The following is a 20053-nucleotide window of genomic DNA, read 5'->3' on the forward strand; positions in this document are numbered from 1 at the left end:
AAAAACCTGGATGGGCTTCCGTATTAAACCAAGAATCTTCCCTCAGAGAGCCCATATCAATAAACTCAGCCTGATTCACTTTTATGTTCCGTCCACCATTATCCCACACCCTTAGAATCTGTTCCCACACATATTCCCCAGACTTCTGCTTGAATGAATTAGCAAACTCATTACTTTTTTAGTAGTCTAGCACACTGCTCCAGGGTCACACTTTCTAGTTCTCCTCTAAGGAGCCTGCTTAGCTTGAGTTTGGTTGGACACTGCTGATGGGCCCTGAGGGACCTCAATATTGTCTTGCCTGGCATCTCCTTCTGAGATAAAGGTCAGTGAGGGATTTATTTCTAGGTCACAGGCAGAAAGGAGTGGAGCTGGGAGTAACATCTGCTGAGGGGTCCTTAATACGGCTGCCACATAAGGTATGGCCCAGGTTAAAGGCAGATCTTCCTATCAAAAGATACAGATCAAAAGTGGGTCTTCACCAGGCATGGTGGCGAACTCCTTTAATCCCAGCACTTGGGAGGCACAGGCAGGCGGATTTCTGAGTTCGAGGACAGCCTGGTCTACAAAGTGAGCCCCAGGACAGCCAGGGCTGTACAGAGAAACCTTGTCTCTAAAAACAACAAAAAAACAAAACAACAACAATAACAACAAAACCAAAAAACCAAACAACAACAAAAAAAAGTGGGTCTTCACACTTCAAACCATTTTTCTTTTTTAAATGTATGTTAAGTACACTGTCGCTGTCTTCAGACACACCAGTAGAGGGCATCAGATCCCATTTCAGATGGTTGTGAGCCACCATGTGATTGCTGGGAATTGAACTCGGGACCTTTGGAAGTACATTACAGTCAGTGCTCTTAATCATTGAGCCATCTCTCCAGCCCCCAACTTCAAACCATTTAACTAAGGAAAAAAATCCCTCACAAGTGTACAGAGTAGCTTGGGTTTTATTTAATTCCAGATGTAGGAAAGTTGACAACCAGAAATAGTCATTGCAATATCTAACTCAGGTCATCTGGCTTGGTGGCAAGTACCTTTACAGACTGAGCCATCTTACCAGCCCAAAATACCCAATATTTTATACCTTAGAAAGATTTCTTGTTCTGTCCCATCAAGGAAACACCCCTTAGCTTGAACACTAACAATTTATTTTGCCTATTCTGGAACTTGACACAAATATACAATCATACATTTTCCTTTTTTATTTACTTACTATATAAAAATATTATATATATAAATATTATATTACATCTATCTATCCATATAATTTTTTGAGATAGCATTTCTCTGTATAGCTTTGTCTGTCCTGGAACTCACTCTGTAGACCAGGCTGGCCTCCAATTTAGAGATCTGCCTGCCTCTGCCTTCTCTGGGCATGTGCCACCACACACAGCTTCAACATACATTTTATCTCTTTCGTGCCCGACTGCCCTTTCCTCAGCATCATACGTACATGGAACTCATACATGTCGCTGCATGAAGCACTGGCTCACCACATGGCATTTTATCACAGGAACACCTCACAGCTCACTGAGCCACTGCAATGCCCTTTCTCCATCCAGAGCACCGAAAGCCCCCTCTCTACTGCTGAAATTCTCAAATGTCTCTTTGGGGGCACAAGCACTTATTTCTATCCCCAATTCACCAGGTCATACAAGATTTTGATGTTATCGTACCATAAAAGGCACTTGTAAAACCTTCTCACCTCACATGTATAAGTTTTTTAATCCCTCCCTCCTTCCTTCCTTCTTGTTTTTTTGAGACAAGAGTTTCTTTATGCAGCCCTGGCTGTCCTGGAATCTACTCTGTAGACCAGGCTGGCCTCGAACTCACAGAGATCTACCGTAGGTGCCTTCCAAGAGCTGGGATGAAAGTCATGCACCACCACACCCAGCCCTTGACCTATTTTTTATTTGGAATTAATTCCAGACTTGACTCAAGTTCCATATAATAGAAAGATTTAGCCAGCCATCAAAATTCCCCAAACGTCCACATTTTTTGTACATGTTCTTTCGGTACTTTCTTTAGTCTCGATGTACACACATGTACACATGGCTGCTACTTTTGCTAACATAGACTTTGCCAGCCAGGAGTAGTGGCGCACACCTTTAATCCTAGCACCTGGGAGGCAGAGGCAGGTTGATCTCTGAATTTGAGGCCAGCCTGGTCTACAGAGTGAGTACCAGGACAGCCAGGGCCACACAGAGAAACCCTTCCTGGAAAAACAAAAAGACAGACTTTGCCTCCGTGCCTTCTTTCTGCTGCGGTCTCCAGAGTGTCGGGATCTGGGGTCTGCCACCATACCTGACTTGAATACTTCATTTTCACACTGTTTGAGCTCTGGTGAGTCACCCTGGACCTGGGTTACCAGTCAGGGTCTGTGTGGGGCCGAGTGTGCTGAGACCCAGGCTGTATGCTCTGAGCAGCCCTCTGTGCACCTTGTCGGAAGGCACATACACAGTGCACATTTGTCCTGGTACAGCTGTTACTAACTTCAGTCACTGGGCCAAAGTGGACCAGGACGCTCTGTTGCTGCTGCTCCACAGTTTTCTTATAACTATCAGTTCTTCCAGGAAGATGCCCCAAGGCAATATAAACATCCCATTTCCTGTCATACTTTCTTTCCCCAGTTTCAGCATCCACTGATGATCCTTGCCGGGAAAGATTTTCATTGCTGTGCTTGAAAACTAGTTTTGTTTATTTTTTAAAAATAACTTTTAGTACTTTGAAGAAATCAAACTCAAAAACAGAAGATCAAATAATATCTACAAGTAAAACATACCCAGGGCTGGCAGGGCTCAGGAAGAAAGCATGCTTGCTGCGGAGCTTGAGCTCAGCTGGATCAGAGGAAACCTACCCGTGGAAGGAGAGAACTGGCTTCCAGACTTTGTTCTCTGACCTCCACATATACACTATGGTACAATATACATGACCTCTACATATACATTTGTGTGTCCACGAATATACATACACATACAAAATAGGTAACTGTAAATCAAATTAAAATGACACCCCAAAGTCATTCTCAAAGATAAAAAAGCAAAGCTGGCCCTGATGCCACACACCTCAAGCCAGTACTGGGGGAAGGGGGGAGAGGCAGATGGATCTTTGTGAGTTTGAGGCCAGCCTGGTCTACATATCTACACATCGAGTTCTAGGACAGCAGGGGCTACATAAAAAAGACCCTGTTCAAACAAAACAAAGCATAAAGAGATGAAAAAGCAAAACCAGCCACCTGATGTGGGGGTGACATTAGTTGTGACTTCATCTGAGAGCCAGGGAGATCCCAGAGGTGGGAAGGGTATGTACACACCATGGCAATGTTAGCTATGATTTACATGCTAAAAGAATCTAATTTTAGAAGCTAAAAAGTCATCCAAGAGTGGTCCCAGCAGGAGTCAAATCCACAGAACACAAGGCTGCCTGGGGTCTAGTCTGTGTTTTCTCTCAAGACAGAGACCAGGGTGATGACCCTTAGCCTGAGGCTTGGTACATGCCCATCTGTTTACATACCACCTGCCGCAGACAACCTGTGGTGCTGACTGGTACCTCTGATAGCCTGCAGCTTAATTAGTGAACCTCACTGGGAGCACAATGGTTAAGCCAGCTTACAATACAGTAGTAAGTAGGCTGAGTCCCCAAAGCTCATCTGGCACGCTCACTTAGAAACAAAAGAAACAGGGCTGGAGAGATGGTGCAGTAGTAAAGAGCTCCAGCGCTCCTCAGAGGACCTGCGTTCCATTCCTATCATCTATATCAGACAGCTCATAACTAATGCTTACAATTCTGGGTTCAAGGGGCCTGCTACCCTCTTCTGGCCTCTGTGGGTACCTGACAGTATAAGTACATAACCTCTGACCCCTCTCTCTCTCTCTCTCTCTCTCTCTCTCTCTCTCTCTCACACACACACACACACACACACACACACACACGGTGGCATGGGAGGGAAAGACCATGTCCAGATGAGCTCCGAGTACTAATAACTCATAAAGTAGCTGCAGCAGCAGAAGTCTGAGACCCAAGGACTGGGACTGCTGCTTGCTGGGCAGCTAAGTTTGGCTGCTTTAAATGCCTTTCACTCCAAGGCATTTCTCTATTCACAAAAGGACATGTACACACACACACACATTATACATGCCTATTTTCAGAACCCATCCTTTGGCTCACATTTCTTGACTACATAAACATTTCCAAAGAAGTCAGTCCAAGGATCTTGGAATCCAGTCTGATAGCAGCTCACTCTTTCTCCCTGAGTCTCCAAATCAGAAACCTAAAGTCACTCAATCAACAAAGCAGCTGACAGAGATGCTAATGATTTCAAGGACACCAGTGACTTTCAAGCTGCTAAGACAAGATGACAAAGGGAAGGCAATTATGGGACCCAAGTTCAGCGCTGTCTCCATGTGAATAAACACACATCTTAGAATCAGAAAGAGGAGTTGTTAAGTGTCCAGGCTAGAACACAGGAGATGAAGGTCTAACAGAGAGGCAGAATTAAGACCTAGCTTCTACTTTTTTTTTTTTTCATTTTCCTTCCCAAATCCCTCATCACTCAGCCAGCCAGGAACTAGCTCTCTCCTTCACTCACAGTGACCTCAGGTCCCCTGGTTAGTGTGCACCATGGCCAGCAGGAGGGCCACCATGCTCTCACGAGTTAGCGCATTTCCCAAATCATACATAGCCAAGGCTCTCTCCACTCTCCATCTCGGTCACATGGTGTGCTTTCAACACGTGACCTCCCACCTTTCTATCTTTCTTCTTTCCTGGCTTTATGGAAACGAAAATAAGAACAGATCCTTGGAAAATAAGAATATACTATTTTCTATACTAAATATAGAAACTCCAAAGCGCTTCGAGCATCAATGTCCAAACAGTCATGATGAACGTGGAAAATTACAGCTGCCTCGAGTTCCCTAATACTGCTGCAGCAACATGCCTTGCTCCCAGGAGCATGCTCTATGTCTTCTTTTAAACAAATATTTACTGGCGAGGAATGCTAGCGAGGGTAGTGGCAGGGAGGCCCCAGCTCACAAGCTGAAAGTCTTGAAGATCGGTGAGCCATTCTCCACGAAAAGTTAAGCAGACCCCAGCGTTGTAAAACTCTTACATCTATCAAACTAAGCATAAGCCTGGTCTGGGAACAGCCGATGGTTCCAGAAAGACAACAACTCATTTTTATGCCCCGGGAAACATTAAGAAACAAAACAGGTCAGGCCACACCACCCCAAAAAGAAACCATCACGCCAGGCTTGGCGTACAGCATGCTGGGCAGAACAGGGCTGTGGGATTCTGTTCATGTGGGCTGACCTGACAAATGGAGGGGTGGGTGGGGCTTGGCCTACCAGTGAGGGCTAACCCTGAGCCAAATGCAGGAAAACAGAAGGATGCAGGCAACTGCCTCCCAGGCCCGGATCACTCACGGGTGAGGAAATTGTGGTCCCGGAGGAACTTACCGGTAAAAGGCAGCTTTTGGTCCTACCCCGCGGGCTGTGATGGAGGCCTACTCCTGGGAGCCCTGGTCTCAAGAACCTGAAGAGCAGCCACAGGAAGCCGTGGCACGGGAAGGAGCCTCCGAGGCAGCTTCAGAAGATGGGGCACAAGAAGCTGGAGCAGGAGACCACGGTGGTGGGGGGCCAGGTCAGCTGGGACAGTCGAGAGGAGGGACGTTCTCGGGGGTCCAACCGCGCCTGCCAGGCCTAGCGCCCTCACGGTTAGGGCAGGCTGTGGCCTCTCACGTGCTCCTCCCCGCCCCGTCACGTGGCAACCCCCCACGTGCCCTCGGGTCGCGTGGCAACCCCTCCACGTGCGCGCGCCTGCCCGGATCACCCGGCGCCACTCAGCTTCTGAATTTCAGCCAGCCTTGGGTTTTCCAGATGCGGATGCGGAGGGCTTGCTTGTGGCCCAAGAGCAAAGGGAAGGCGCGGAGATTTGAACTCCTCGGAACGCACAGTTTAACGTTCAGCGGTCTAACGACGGGACTTTTCCAAAGTCGAGGCCCCGCAGTTGTTCGTGGTGCATAGCTCTACGCCTTTCGCTGTTGAACGTTGGCCACGGGCTGCTTTGAGAACCTGTTCTGGGCGTTCTTTTGTATGAGTATGCGAGCGTGAAGGCGAGGCAGCTTAAGGGATGTCAACCCTGCGGATTGACAGTTAGCCAACACTGGTTGAGCCCTGGCCCGGTAACTAACATTGAGAGAGGCCACTTATATGCGTCATTTTGATTTAGCCTCAGCCAGACCTGTCTTTAATGAAAATCTGTGCCCTACACTCTTGAGGAACCAGTAGTTAATTAGGCATTACTTTAGCTAATTAATGATCTGTTGGCCCTGTTCTCCAGGCAAGAGGGCAGTAGAGCTGAATTTTGCCATCCTGACTCTGGAATTTTAGCAAATTCTGTCTCTGGAGGGAGCCCTTCTTTGTGACCAGGATGGTATGGGCAGGATCACAGCTGCCCTAGTATGCTGGAGGTGTCTTCCTCTTTTCTTTTAATGGTCCAGTATATTCATCTGACTTCCAGTTGCAACAAGCATTTTTACTTTTAATTTCATTAATTGTTTTTGAGACAGGTAGTCACTGTGTACCACAGGCTGACCTCAAACTCCAATTAAAATATCCGATTCTCCTGCCTCAGCCTCATGAAAAGTTGGGTTTACTCAAGGAGTCAGTCCGGTCCTCTCTGAACTTCTTACTGTCCTTTGGAAAGCGCAGGCCATCTTAAATGTTTGGACGGGTTTCTATTAAAGAGCACCATTTGAAAGTTTAATAGAAAGGCACGGAGCCAAGCCCAACCAAATGAGAACACAAAGGATAACTCAGTGTATGATAAAGTGTTTCCAGAAGCCGAACCGCGTTTGCTGTCTGCAGCCCGCTAGAGGGCGCTGGTAACCTAACCAGTTTCCAGATAAGAAACAGGCTCTAGGGCCACCTGCTGGGCCCAGAGCTACGGTAGGCTTCTGAGAGCCCAGCTTGACCCTGGGGCTGTTTCCACTGGCCCGTCTTCCCCCCCTCCCCCCGTAGGGAATTCCTTTCTGTTTAGGGACTCCCCGTGTTTTGTGTCTTTAGGACATTTGAATTCATCCAAGGGATTCTGGAAAGAGTGGAAACCGTAGTTTGGTAAACCGGACTACTTCATATCCTGGAGGCCTGCTGACTCTTTCTCCTCTTAGAATCTGCTTCCTTGGATCTTATTCCGGGGTAACCACATGTATGTGTGAAACTACTGAGTTATGAGTCAAAATTAATCCCTTTCTCTCCTCCCTCTCTCTGCCCAGGCTGATCTGGAACTCACTACATAGTCTTGAACTCACTGCAAGTCTCCTTCCCCAGCCTCCTTATTTATTTGTCTTCAGATACCCCAGAAGAGGGGGTCATATCTCATTACAGGTAGTTGTGAGGCCATCATGTGGTTGCTGGGATTTGAACTCAGGACCTTTGGAAAAGCAGTCAATGCTCTTACTCCCTGAACCATCTCTCCAGCCCCTTCCCCAGCCTCCTAAATGCTGGGTTATGCAGGTTAGCTACCACCCATGACTGTGATTTGTTCTGTTAACACAGTAAAACAGGTAGCTTTAGGCCTTAAAGTTTAGGCTGAAGCAGGGACTGCCCAAGCTGGCTGAGTACTCCCCAGTTGTCCTCCCAGAACCTCCCTGAACTGTTCCCTCTGCTCTCTGTGCTGGAGGGAGGGGAGGGGTGCCTCCCTCCACATTGGATATCAAAGGTTTTCTCAGGGTCTAGGCTGTCCCTCTGAATGCCAGTGGAGCTCAATGGTAGAAATGGGGGGGGGGGACCTGAACTCCTCTCACTGCCCCGGCACAACCCTTACCAGTGACAATCCCAGGTGCCCAGTGGCTCTCACAGAAAACTCAGTGAGGCAACTGAAAAAGGGGTAGGGGCTGACTTGACTGCCCAGCTGTCACGATAGACTCCATTCCATAAAATAATAGATGCTTTCAATAAGCATCTTAGTCTAACCCCCTGAGCCCAGTGATAGCCAGGCTCTATGCTGGCAGTAATTTCACATGACCCATTTTGGATTTGTGGTGTCTGCATAAAAACATTTCACTCTGATGTGAAAGGGTTTTGGCTCCAGCTCTCCTCCTCCTCACGCCACCAGAGGGTCCTTAGGGTCAGGCCTAGCAGGCCCGAGGCACATTTACTCCTCACCCCTATTATAATTTTTAAAAGATTTATTTATTTATTCTATGTATATGAGTACACTGTAACTGAATAGATCGTTGTGAGCCTTCATGTGGTTGTTGGGAATTGAATTTTTAGGACCTCTGCTCACTCTGGTCAACCCCACTTGCTTTGGTTGGCTCTGCTTGCTTAGAGCCCAAAGATTTATTTATTAATTTTTTTGTTTTGTTTTGTTTTTTGAGACAGGGTTTCTCTGTGTAGCCCTGGCTGTCCTGGAACTCACTCTGTAGACCAGGCTGGCCTTGAACTCAGATATCTTCCTGTCTCTGCCTCCCAAGTGCTGGGATTAAAGGCATGTGCCACCACTATCCAGCAATTTATTTATTATTATACATAAATACACTGTATCTGTCTTCACACACGCCAGAAGAGAGCATCAGATCTCATTATGGGTGGTTGTGAACCACCACGTGGTTGCTGGGATTTGAACTCAGGACCTTCAGAAGAGCAGTCAGTGCTCTTACCCGCTGAGCCATCTCGCCAGCCCATCCCTGCTATAATTAAAAACTTGCCCAGCATGCATGTTCCAATGGTGCCCAGGGCCTCTGGGGCCACTAGAGGTCAGAGCTGTATCATAAGCAGCAGAACTAAACCTGAAGAGCCATTTGTTGTTGTTGTTAGATTTATTTATTATATGTATGTGAATACACTGTCATCTTCAGACACACCAGAAGAGAGCATTGGATCCCATTACAGATGGTTGTGAGCCACTGTGTGGTTTCTGGAAATTGAACTCAGGACCTCTAGCAGAGCACTCGAAGTAACCGCTGAGCCATCTCTCCAGCCCACTGAAGAGCCTTTTGACCCTACCATTTCAGCTTTGGTGATTCTGACCATACTAAGGACACAGATCCACAGACAGACAGAGATCCACAGACAGACAGACAGACAGACAGACACACACACACACACACACACACCATACCAAATAGATTTTAAGGCAGAGATATTTATTTGACTTAAGAACCAGCCTTGGCTTTGGTCCTGAAGACTCAATATAATTGCTTTAATATTCAATAAGAATCAGAAAAACATACAGTTCCCCTAAATAAGAATATCACAATCTCTGAAGAGGTAACTGTCTTAGTTAGGGCTCTCCAGAGCCACAGAACGTATGGAATGTCTCTATATTAAGGGAATTTGTTGTGATGACTTACAGTCTCTAGTCCAACTACCCCAACAATAGTCAGCTGTGAATGGGAAGTCCAAGAATCTAGTTGTTCAGTCCCACAAAGCTAGTTGTTTCAGCTGGTCTTCTGTAGAAGTAGACTCCAACAGATGTGCTGGCAAGTAAATGCCAAGCAGGTGAAGAAGCGAGAATCTTCCTTCTTCCAATGTTCTTATGTAGGTCTCCAGCAGAAGGCATGGTCCAGTTTAAAGGTGTGTACCACCACGCCTGGATCTGGGACTTGTTTTGTCCCAAGCTGATCTTGAACTTGAAGACCTCCTTGCCTCAGTCTCCTGGGATTAAAGGCATGTAGTACGTTGCCTAAATTTTCATAGCCACTGTGCCTCAAGATCTCCATGCCAAGATCCAGTCAGAAACTTGTGTCTTCCAGCCTCAAGATCTGGATCACAGGTGAGCCCTCCAATTCTGGATTGTAGTTCATTCCAGATATAGTCAAGTTGACAACCAGGAATAGCCATTACAGTAACATAGTCACAGAGTTAAACACAAACTCAAAACAGTCAAAATAGGAAGTGAGAAGTGTTCATTGCATCCCTGCCTCCCCTCATGGACCAGCTCCCTCCAAGTCGACCCTTCAATTTCGTGTTCACAAAGGTAGCAAGCAATTTTGTTTTGTTTTGTTTTGTTTTTGCATGTCTAGAATTTCCCCCTCCCCTTTTAAGTTTCATTCGTTCATTCACTCATTCATTCATTCCGTGTATAGTCTGTGGACACACGTGCGCATGTGCCACAGCATGAGTGTGGAGCTCAGATGACAACTTGTGGGAGTCAGTTCTCTCCTTCCCTGGGGGTTCCAAATATCAAACTCCTTCTGCTCTTGGCCATTTTTCTGGCCCCAGAATTCCTTTTTGTCAAAGGATGAAACTATGAGCACACTGAATAGAACACCATTAGGCTAACATTTACTGCTAGTTTATATTCACTGTGTTTTAGGCACTTGCTCTGTCATCTGCAGAAAAATGTGGAGACATGGAAGACACTGTGTCAAGTGAGAGAAGAGACTCACGGAGCGACCAGCACCACAAGTTTCCTCTCTCATGTGGAAGCTGAACAAGGTCACCTGGACTGTAGAGTAGGTTTGATATGCTTGGCCCAGAAACTGGACATAGTTAGAGGTGTAGCCTTGTTGGAGTAGGTGTGTCACTGTGGGTGTGGGCTTCAAGACCCTCATCCTATCTGTCTTGAAGTCAGTTTTCTGTTCGCCTTTGGAACAAGATGTAGAACTATCAGCTCCTCCTACACCCTGCACGTTGCCATGTTCCCACCTTGATGATAATGAACCTCTGAACCTGTAAGCCAGCCCCAATTAAGAGTTGTCATGGTGTCTGTTCACAAGCAGTAAAACCCTAAGACAGATAGTAAATGCTAGAAGCTGGGAAGGCTGAGGAGGGGGCATAAAGGAAAGCTAGATTTGATTAGTGTCCACCATATACATGTGTGGAAATGCCACAGGGCAGAAAACGCCATTCAAGGCCTCACTGTGTAGCCCTAGCTCACTGGGAACTCACTACATAAACCAGGATGACCTTAAATTCACCAAGATTTGCTGGCATCTGCCTCCTGGGTCTTGGGATTAAAGGACAATGCCACCACTCTTTAACACATCTTAATAAAAAATAAAATAATAAGAAAAAGAAGAACTAAGACACAGGGTTAGTGTAAGGTAGTTTGCCAGAGTGGCAGTTGACAGAAAGGGCAAAAGACCGAGACAATTTGAAAAGATGTGCTGCCCGTGGCCTTGGGGCTCAGGTAGCTGAACATCTGCAGCAGTAACAGCTCTGCACTGTTCTCTGAGCTAGAGACAAACTGGGAAGACCCTACTGGTATGGAGCTGAAACTGCTACACATTTCTGAGCAAACAACTCAGCAGAAAGTGTCAAAATGTTTCACACCCACACTCCTGTGATCCCAGCTACAGGATGCATTGCCACAGCCTAAGAGACAAAAATGGGAAATCTGGCCTGGTGAGGAGATTTGTTCCTGTGTTCCCGGCACTCAGAAGTGAAAGAAGGGTTAAGAGTTCAAGGCCAGCCTGAGATACAGGGTGAGAATATCTAAAATGGTGGTTCTCTACCTTTCTGGGACCCTTTAATCCATTTCCTCATGTTGTGGTGACCCCCCCAACATAAAATTATTTCGTTGCTACTTCATAACTGTGATTTTGCTGCTGTTATGAATCACAATACAAATATCTGATATTCGAACTCCAAAAGGGTCCTGACTCACAGGTTGAAAACCACTGGTCTAAACCAGAAAGGGCTGGGATGCAGTTCAGTGGTAGAATCGCAGCCTAGCATGAGCACAGTGTCCAGGATAGTCCTCTACCTCAATGGCTCAACCACATGTCTCTATTGAGTGAGCTCATGATGAGTCTTTAAAAAAAAAGAATCCTCAAAAACAAAGACTCAGAAATCTCAATATCCACCAGTCCACCAGGGGGATAGTTGGAGCCATTCCAACACATCTATAAAGAATATTATGCAGCAATTATATGTTTTGACCTGGAGGGATGTCCACAAAATATTCTGTTCAATTAGAAAAGCAACTCCTCAATCATTTATATTCGTATCTCACAATCAAGTCCATCTCATGTATGTGCATTTCTTTGTACTCAAGACACTTCTGTTGCCACCCTGGAGAATTCCAGGAGGGAGAGTTTCCAAGTCCCACAATACACAAAGGAAACCCTCAACCCCTCCTTGCTTCAAATCATCTCCAGGCTCAAAATATTAATTGTGCTGAGGCTGAGAAAAATCTGGCTTAGTGTGGGTGGGGGACAGAAAGAATAAATGCCAAATTGCCAGCTTGTGTTGTTTGTGTTAAATGATTTTTTTTTTTTTTACAATGTGCTTTTGATGCACATTGACTAAGAATGGCCCCCATGGTCTCATATATTTGAAGGCTTCGTTACTAGGGAGTGGCATTACTTGATAGAGATTAAGAACTATGGCCGTGTTGGCAGAAGTGTGTCTCTGCAGGTGGGCTTTGAGGGTTCAAAAGCCCAAGCCAGACCCAGCGTCTCTCACTTCCTTCTGCCTGTGGATCCTGAGGTAGAACTCTCAGCATCTCCTCCAGCACCATGTCTGCCTGGATGCTGCCATGCTTCCCTCCATGATGATAACAGACTAAACCTCTGAATTGTAAACCAGCCCCAATTAAATGTTTTCTTTCATAAGTGTTGCCATGGTCACATTGTCTCTTCACCCTAACAAAGACATCTAGTCTTGATTTTCCTGAGTGTTCTCTAAAGGAGGAAAGATGGTGGAGCTAGCTGATGGGGCTGACTGGGTTTCCCCCTCTTAATGCGGGTACAAATCAATAATGGGTTCATTGGAGGAAAGATGCCTTGAATTAGGAATTAATCCAGATGATTATAGTGGAGACAAGGAAGTAAAAATGAAAACTAAGCAAAGTGTAAGCCCGTCTTCAGAGTCAAGAAATTTGGTGTCTCAGTATAGGCTATTTTTTTTTTCTTGGTTGAGGGCAGCCATGAAGACCAGGTTAGTTCCTCTGAAGGAATGTTCCACCAGACCCTTTTGAAAATAACCTACAAGGGGTAGGTGACAACACCCAGGAATTTAGTCCTTTGTAGTTTTCCTCAACTTGACCTTTTGTAGTCACAAGCTCTATAAACTATATTTTTGGTCCAAGCGGCAGGATTTACTAAAAGTCATTTGATATTATTATGTCAGGCCTCTGCAAGGTACTGAAGATTCCATCACTGGGGTGTAATTAGGGAAGCATCGATACTGTATGCAGCCATAGTGTTTCAGGAATGTTCCACAATAAGAATAAAACGAAGAAGCCAGTGTTTGGAAATCTTCTAGTGAACATTGCCGTGAGTTGTCAGGCCTTACCTGTGTGTAACAGGGAGCAATGGAGGACGTTTTCTGTCTAAATTGGAGACCTCTGGCCACGGTGCCTATTGTCATTTCCAGTTGCATTATTAACTTTCTTTCCGTCCCTCCTCCTCCTAGTATCCTCATCGTGGTGGAGTGGCCACCAGAAGGAATCCTACATCTGCGCCTCCAAAGCCCTTCTGCACCGCACCCCCCCCCCCCGCACTCCCCTCACCCCAGTCCCTGGGGCCAACACCATCACCTCCCATAACATTACTATAGGAGGAAAACTGAGGACGGTGCAACAGCTTTAATCCCAACAGAGGTAACCAGATCTCTGTGAGCTCTAGACCACCCTGATCTACATAGGGAGCTAAAGGTCGGCCAGGCTACATAGTGATACTGTGCTTAAAAAACAAAACAAAACAGAGTGGAGGCGGGAATTGAGGCTAAGACTGTATGTGTGTGTGGGGGGTGGTCCTGTCAATTTCTGACGGAGTGGGTCACTGCAATAATTTGGTAACAGCTAAAGCTGTCTGCAGACTCGAACCCGTGGCTAACAGGCATAACAAAGACAACAGGCTTCCTGAGCTCACGCCCAAGGTTGTATGATTCGTGGTGCAAGTCCTTGACTGCGGGCACTTCGGCTTCCACGGCACCTCCACTACAAGAACTACTATGTGGCTGGGACACTGGGCGCGAGCACGCAAGCGGACGGGTCACGAACCCGAAAGCCGCTGTCAGGGTGACTGACGCCACGCCCCCGAGGAGGCGGGAGTCTGCGCGGCCCACTTAGAGGCAGAACTGCGCATGTGCGGCGTCTACTTTTAGCGCTGCTTCGGCTGGCCGGGGCAGGAAGCGGAAGGCTGACCGGGCGTTGTTAGACTCCCACCAACGGAAGTCCCGCCCATCTTGCTCAGCCTGTTCCCGGAAGTGCATCTGCTTGTCTCGGGCGAGATGGCTTCAAGGTTACTTCGCGGAGTGGGTGCTTTGGCGGCGCAGGCCCTGAGGGCCCACGGCCCCCGTGGCGCGGCCGTGACCCGCTCCATGGCTTCTGGAGGTACGTGACCAGCTGGGCGCGACAGGCCGGTGTCCATGGCCTCCGGCGTGGTTGGTGATGGGCGGTCGAGCGGGGTCGGCCATTAGAGTTCTCTCGAACCCTGCAGACCACCTTAGGCTCCGGGAGCCGGCGCTCTGTCCGGTCTTGCTGTAATTTCGGCCGCCCACCCGATCGAGCCCGCTTTCAAAGTGCCCTTACTGGAAGGTGCCGGGTGACCTTGGAAGACAAGGACTTGGAGGGTTGAAAAAGCGCTGGACCAACATTCAAATCCCTTGCCCGCCTCCAGCCAGTATACTCTCATGACTTGATTGTAGGGAAAGTCGAAAACCAAGCTTCCGCGGTGGGAAGGGAAAAAACGGTATGGCTTGGGAGTCATGCCTCAGTCGGCTTAGGGGACTGTGGAAATGGGTAGCTTGGGAACCCACCAAAGAAGCGCATAACGTCACCTTTCCCGTGTTGATCTTTTTATCGTGTATTCATCGTGGTCACATCAGTTGCCGTAGTTCATAGTTCATTTTTCTTCTTCTAGGTGGTGTCCCTACTGATGAGGAGCAGGCTACTGGGCTGGAGAGGGAGATCATGATAGCAGCACAGAAGGGACTGGTGAGGAGAAACGCTGTGTCCTCTGGAGCCCTGGGGCTTGGATGGGATTAGAGGAGTTCCTGTCAGCCAGCGTCTGGTCCTGACAACCCAGCTTGTAGGAACGGCCCTTTTGCAGTGCAGTGGCAGGCGTTATCTGTCATAAATCGTCAACCCTTGTCTCTTTCAGGACCCATACAATATGCTACCTCCAAAGGCAGCTTCGGGCACTAAGGAAGACCCTAATCTAGTCCCGTCCATCAGCAACAAGAGAATAGTGGGCTGCATCTGTAAGTACTTTGTTTTTATTTTCTGGCCCATTTGTTCATAACCTGCCTCACAGAATGTCTATAAATTGCTTCAGATATGTGTATATGATGGACTATATGTGTGTAAAAGTGTAAATATGTGTATACATTGTTGTAAGGGTTGTTGACTGTCTTAAGTCTCAGTATGCATGAGAAGCCACAGAAGGCAGATGACCCTGGAGCTGTAGTTACAAGCAAGGCTGTGAGCCACTTTGCTGTGGGTACTGGGAATTGAACTCAGATCCTCTGGAAGAACAGTTCATGCTTTTTATTGCTGAACTATCTTTCCAGCCCAGATTATTTACACACGCACACACACACACACACACGTATGCCAGGTACTGTTTGTTTCAGGCACTAGGTATGCACATGAGTACAGATCCTGTTATGGAATTCTGCATAGGGACTGGAATTGTTAGAACCTACAGTGACCCCGTACAAGGTTATCTTACTCACAGGTAAATGCATCCCCGCTTTTTCATTTGAAGGAGCGGAGCGTGAAGTGGTCTCCTAGTCAGTGGCAGTTTTGTTGCTGTGTCCGAAGTGTCTGTAGGAAAGAGGTGAATGTTGAAAGCCTCCCTTTGTACATGGATGCTGGATGACTGTCAACCATCTTTCCCTTTCAGGTGAAGAGGACAACTGTACTGTCATCTGGTTTTGGCTGCACAAAGGCGAGAGTCAGCGATGCCCCAACTGTGGAACCCATTACAAGCTGGTGCCCCACCAATTGGCCCACTGAGCCCCTGTGTTGTTATCTTTTCAGAATGTAAAGAAAAACTTCTCTCTAATAAAGACTAGCCATTGCACTGGCTCCTCCCATAGCTGGCTAGTCTTATTTCTATAGTCTTTTTTTTTTTTTTTTAATATATATATATATATTGAGACCACGTAGCTCTTGATACTGGCTTGACATCCACTTAGAATGTAAAACCAGTATAGAGTTGTTAGAATTTTATTTTTAAAAAATTTTAAACTTTTTGTTGTTGCTGTTATTTGGTTGCTTTTCGAGACAGGGTTTCTCTTTGCTCTGTGTAGCCTTGGCTGGCCTGGAGCTCACTCTGTAGACCAGGCTGGCCTTGACTTCAGATTCTGAGTGACGAGATTAAAAGCATCTGCCACCACAGCCTGGCTAAAAATTCTTTTAAATTTTAACTTTTATATAATGTAGAGGGGGCAAAAACCAAGGGGGATTGTTAGGGACAAGAGCAGTGACAATATGCTGACCTTGCTCAGATCTTCATGGTTCTGTTTTGCCCTGCTAATGACTGAATAACTGGGCCATATGCTACAGAGACACTCTAACCCTGACGCAGGACTTAGGGGAAGGACGTCACAGAGCTCCAGCCCACTCTGTCCTCCAGTGAGAACTGTCACTGTGACCTCTGCACCCGTCAGTGGTCTCCCTTTAAAAGGCAGAATGAAGAAAGAGACGCACTGAGCTGGACACGGTCATGGAAGTCCCAGTCACTTGAGAGACTGCTGTGAGACGATACCGGAGCCTGGGTGACATAGACCTTACTCTATAAAATAATAGTGATGATTTGAACTTAGTATTGGTATCTAGGTATTTACTAGATTTTTATGTGGGAGGAGTTTTTCTCTGGAAATATAAATTGGGGAGGGCAGCCACAGCTCATCTCAGCCAGCAAGTTTATGATTCGTTGTTGAAATTCTTAAAGCAGATCCCTATAAAGTAGAAATGCCTTCTCATTCTGGGTTGAAATTTGCCAGAGGTGACTTTGGTTACTATCTATTAAGTGGGTTCACTATACATAATTTCCCGGTTGATATCAGGGATGGAAAGTGGAGTGGCCCACCATCTTGGTGACCTGTTTGGAAGGTGTAGTGTAAGCCTTTGCTTCCACTCTTTGCTCTGAGTGATCATCTCTGCTTCCAAGCAGTCAGGCATCGATTGGCCACTTGAGGCCTTTCCTGTGGGAAGGGAATCCCGTTGAGCTATTAAATCTTCCTCTGCCAGCCGGGCATGGTGGCGCACGCCTTTAATCCCAGCACTCGGGAGGCAGAGGCAGGCGGATTTCTGAGTTCAAGGCCAGCCTGGTCTACAAAGTGAGTTCCAGGACAGCCAGGGCTATACAGAGAAACCCTGTCTTGTAACACCCCCCACCCCCCCCAAATCCTCCTCTGCCAATCCCACTTTAAATGCTGTTCCTCACTAGCTGGACCCTGAGGGCTCCATGTACTGCTGGGAAGTTCCTGTTTGCAGCCTGGTGCACTGCACGGTTTTCACACACTCCATGCTATATAGAAAGATCTAGATCATTAGGTCAGTCTATGTTCTCCCAGGCTTCTCATTGCCAAATCCCCCCTCGCTGCTTTTAACATTTGTTACCAGTACAGAAAGGAGAATATCCAGGACGTTTCCCAGCTGTGGTGTGCAGAACAACAGTCCTCTCAAGGTGTCCACATCCAAATCTCCCCACCCCCAAACCTGTAGGTACTTTAGGTCATACAGCCAATAGGAATTAAGGTTGTGGATGGAATTGGGTTTGCTGGCCTTAGAGCTAGGGACAGCTGGCTGGCTGGTCACTTCTTGCTCAGCATGTAAACTACCAGCTGCCCAGCCTGATGACAGAGTTTCGATCCTTGGAACCCTCATGGTGGAAGGAGGGAACTGTTCGCTGTCCTCTGCCCTCCACACATGTGCTATGGCATACATGCACACTAATAAATGAGCCAAGGCATGCTAATGGTCTCTGGAAGGCAGGCGAAAGTGATTACCTGGTCTCCAGATAGGAAGGCCTTTGGGTGCTCTGGTTTTAGCTCAGTGGGACCCGTGCTGGGCTGCTATGTAAGATAATAAAAATTATATATCCTAAGTCACTGCATTTGTGATTAACTTTTTATAGCAGCAATAAGAAACTAAAACAGACTAGTGAATTCTTAAGTCCATAGGCCTTTAATTTGGCTTCACTTTGGAATCATCCAAGATCTACAAGTCTTAGGACCAAGGCCATCCATCCTACTGACACAGTCTCTGGTGGTGGGACTTGGGTAGCAGAGCTTTGGATCCCTAGGTGCTTCTAGTCTTGGCTAGCCACATGGGCTTGGGTAGCTCCTGTAGCTCCCGGGAGCATCTGGGCTCTGAAGGAAATGCAGTGTTTTGCACAGAAGAGGGTTTCATCTGAACCTTTGGTTCTGTCTCCTGCCACCAAGGAAAAATAAATTATCTGCAAGTTCAAGAATAAACATTTCCAGGACTACTTGCAAATTGCCAATCTGATGTTCCATCATTCATGTATGTATGTATGTATTTTTGTTTTTATTTTGATCTAACTGGCTGGTGTGGAACTCCCTGTGTAAACCAGACTGGCTCAAACCTGCCTGCCTCTGCCTTGAGTGCTGGAATTAATGCTGTATGCCACCACTGGTGCACCTTCTTGTTACTGGTTTTCATTTTATTCTGTGTGCATAAATGCATGTGCATCATTTGTGGCCATATGGTCTGTGGCACACATAGAAGTCAGGACAACTTTGTGAGGTCTGCTCTGTCCTTCCATTGTGTATGGGTTTGGGAGGCTGACTCATGACACCAGGCTAAGTGCCTTTACCCACTGAGCTCCATCTTCAGCTCTTATGCTACATCTTACAGACTATTAATTCCTCCAGTGTGACTATCAAAATTAGGGAAGTACAGTTTATATATTTAAGTCACCTAATCCTTAGGCATCAAGTTTTCCTAAATGTTCATTAGTTTTGTATTTTTTTATGATGAGTGTATGAGTGAAAAATGTTGCTGTATAACCCAGGCTGGCTACAACCTCCAGGTCCTGCCTCAGCCTCCTAGTTGCTGGAATTACAGCTATGTGTCACCACATCTAGCTGTTCAGTGTCTTTTCCAGCAGGAGGGTCCAGTCCAGAGTCACATTTCCTTCCATTGTGATATCTGGGACAGTTCCTGTCTTATTCATTCTTTTGACCTTGTCTGTAGTTTTAAAATTTTAATAACCCAACTTCCATTTGTGCTGTTTATATACTCGTGGGTGTGGAGCCATCTACTGGAACACAGGTCAATTTAGCAGCAACTTAAACACTTAAAGAACAGACTCTCTCCCACAGACGCAATCAACTGCCCATAGTCCCTGAGTCGGGGGGAGGGGGGGAGCTCATGAACCTGTTTCCATGCCATGCCAGGACGACTGGCTTGATCTTGTGCAGGTGGCCAGAGCTGCCGTGAGTTCCCGAGTGCACTGGTCCTGCCTATCACAGCTAGAAGACAGTTTCACTCCAGTCCTTCCCAACATCTGGCCCTTACAAATTTTCTGCCTCTTCAGTGATGGTCTGAGTCTTGGGGAGGGGGAGGAGTACCATAGGTGTCTCTTGTGTGGCTGAGCTCCCTATGGGGTCATGGAGTCTTTGAACTCTGTTTGAGTAACCACCCACTGTGAGGAACTTCTCTGTTAAGGTCTGAGAGCTGCACTAATTAAATGGGAATTTAAAGGGGAGGAGGTTCCCCCCGGGGGCAGTAAGTCTCCCCAGGATTGTGCTTGGACAGGTTTGTTGCTCCCAGGTATGTTTCTTCAGTCAGGGGTTGGTCACTCCCCAGACTTTGGTGTCACAATTGCACCCGAGGGCATCTCTTGCCAGGCCAGTCATTTCAGTTCACAGCTGGGTTAAGACTTACTCTTCCCACAGCAGCCTGCCATAGCACCTTGCAGTACTGAGCGAGCCAGCAGGGATGAAGCTTCAGTCAGTTCCAGTTTGATTTTTACATGCCCTCTCACCAATGTGTGGGTATCTTCAGCAATAAGGTCTTTCCATCAGGCACTGGGGGCAGCCAGAAGCAAGCAACAGCCTGTACGGAGAGTCTTCCAGACACAGGAACAACACAAGGGGAGGAAGTCTATACACGAAGGCAGGCTTTC

General features: G+C 47.0%; 2 protein-coding genes across 2 annotated transcripts in view; one reads left to right on the plus strand and one right to left on the minus strand.

The window, feature by feature from the left end:
- Fam178b (family with sequence similarity 178 member B) overlaps positions 1-5580 on the minus strand; it is a 122439-nt gene extending 116859 nt beyond the window's left edge. The window contains exon 1 of the mRNA XM_021158105.1: positions 5454-5580. The gene's annotated coding sequence lies outside the window, so the exon portion shown is untranslated. The remainder of the gene's footprint in view (positions 1-5453) is intronic.
- Positions 5581-14120: 8540 nt separating this feature from the next.
- On the plus strand, positions 14121-15991 carry Cox5b (cytochrome c oxidase subunit 5B). Its single transcript, XM_021168735.2, has 4 exons — positions 14121-14283; positions 14813-14886; positions 15053-15152; positions 15797-15991. Exons 1-4 carry the CDS (start codon positions 14181-14183, stop codon positions 15907-15909), a joined length of 390 nt encoding a protein of 129 aa, XP_021024394.1. The 5' UTR covers positions 14121-14180; the 3' UTR covers positions 15910-15991.
- The last annotated feature ends 4062 nt before the right edge of the window (positions 15992-20053 follow it).

This window comes from Mus caroli, unplaced genomic scaffold (assembly GCF_978045245.1).
Source record: "Mus caroli unplaced genomic scaffold, Mus_caroli_1 scaffold_1, whole genome shotgun sequence".
Taxonomy (NCBI): domain Eukaryota; kingdom Metazoa; phylum Chordata; class Mammalia; order Rodentia; family Muridae; genus Mus; species Mus caroli.

What these genes read in the sequence shown, in the direction of transcription:
- Cox5b (XM_021168735.2), top strand. Translation starts at nt 14,181, where the DNA reads ATGGCTTCAAGGTTACTTCGCGGAGTGGGTGCTTTGGCGGCGCAGGCC. An exon ending in TAGCAGCACAGAAGGGACTG is followed by an intron (nt 14,887 to 15,052) that starts GTGAGGAGAAAC and finishes TGTCTCTTTCAG; the next exon opens with GACCCATACAATATGCTACC. An exon ending in GAGAATAGTGGGCTGCATCT is followed by an intron (nt 15,153 to 15,796) that starts GTAAGTACTTTG and finishes TTTCCCTTTCAG; the next exon opens with GTGAAGAGGACAACTGTACT.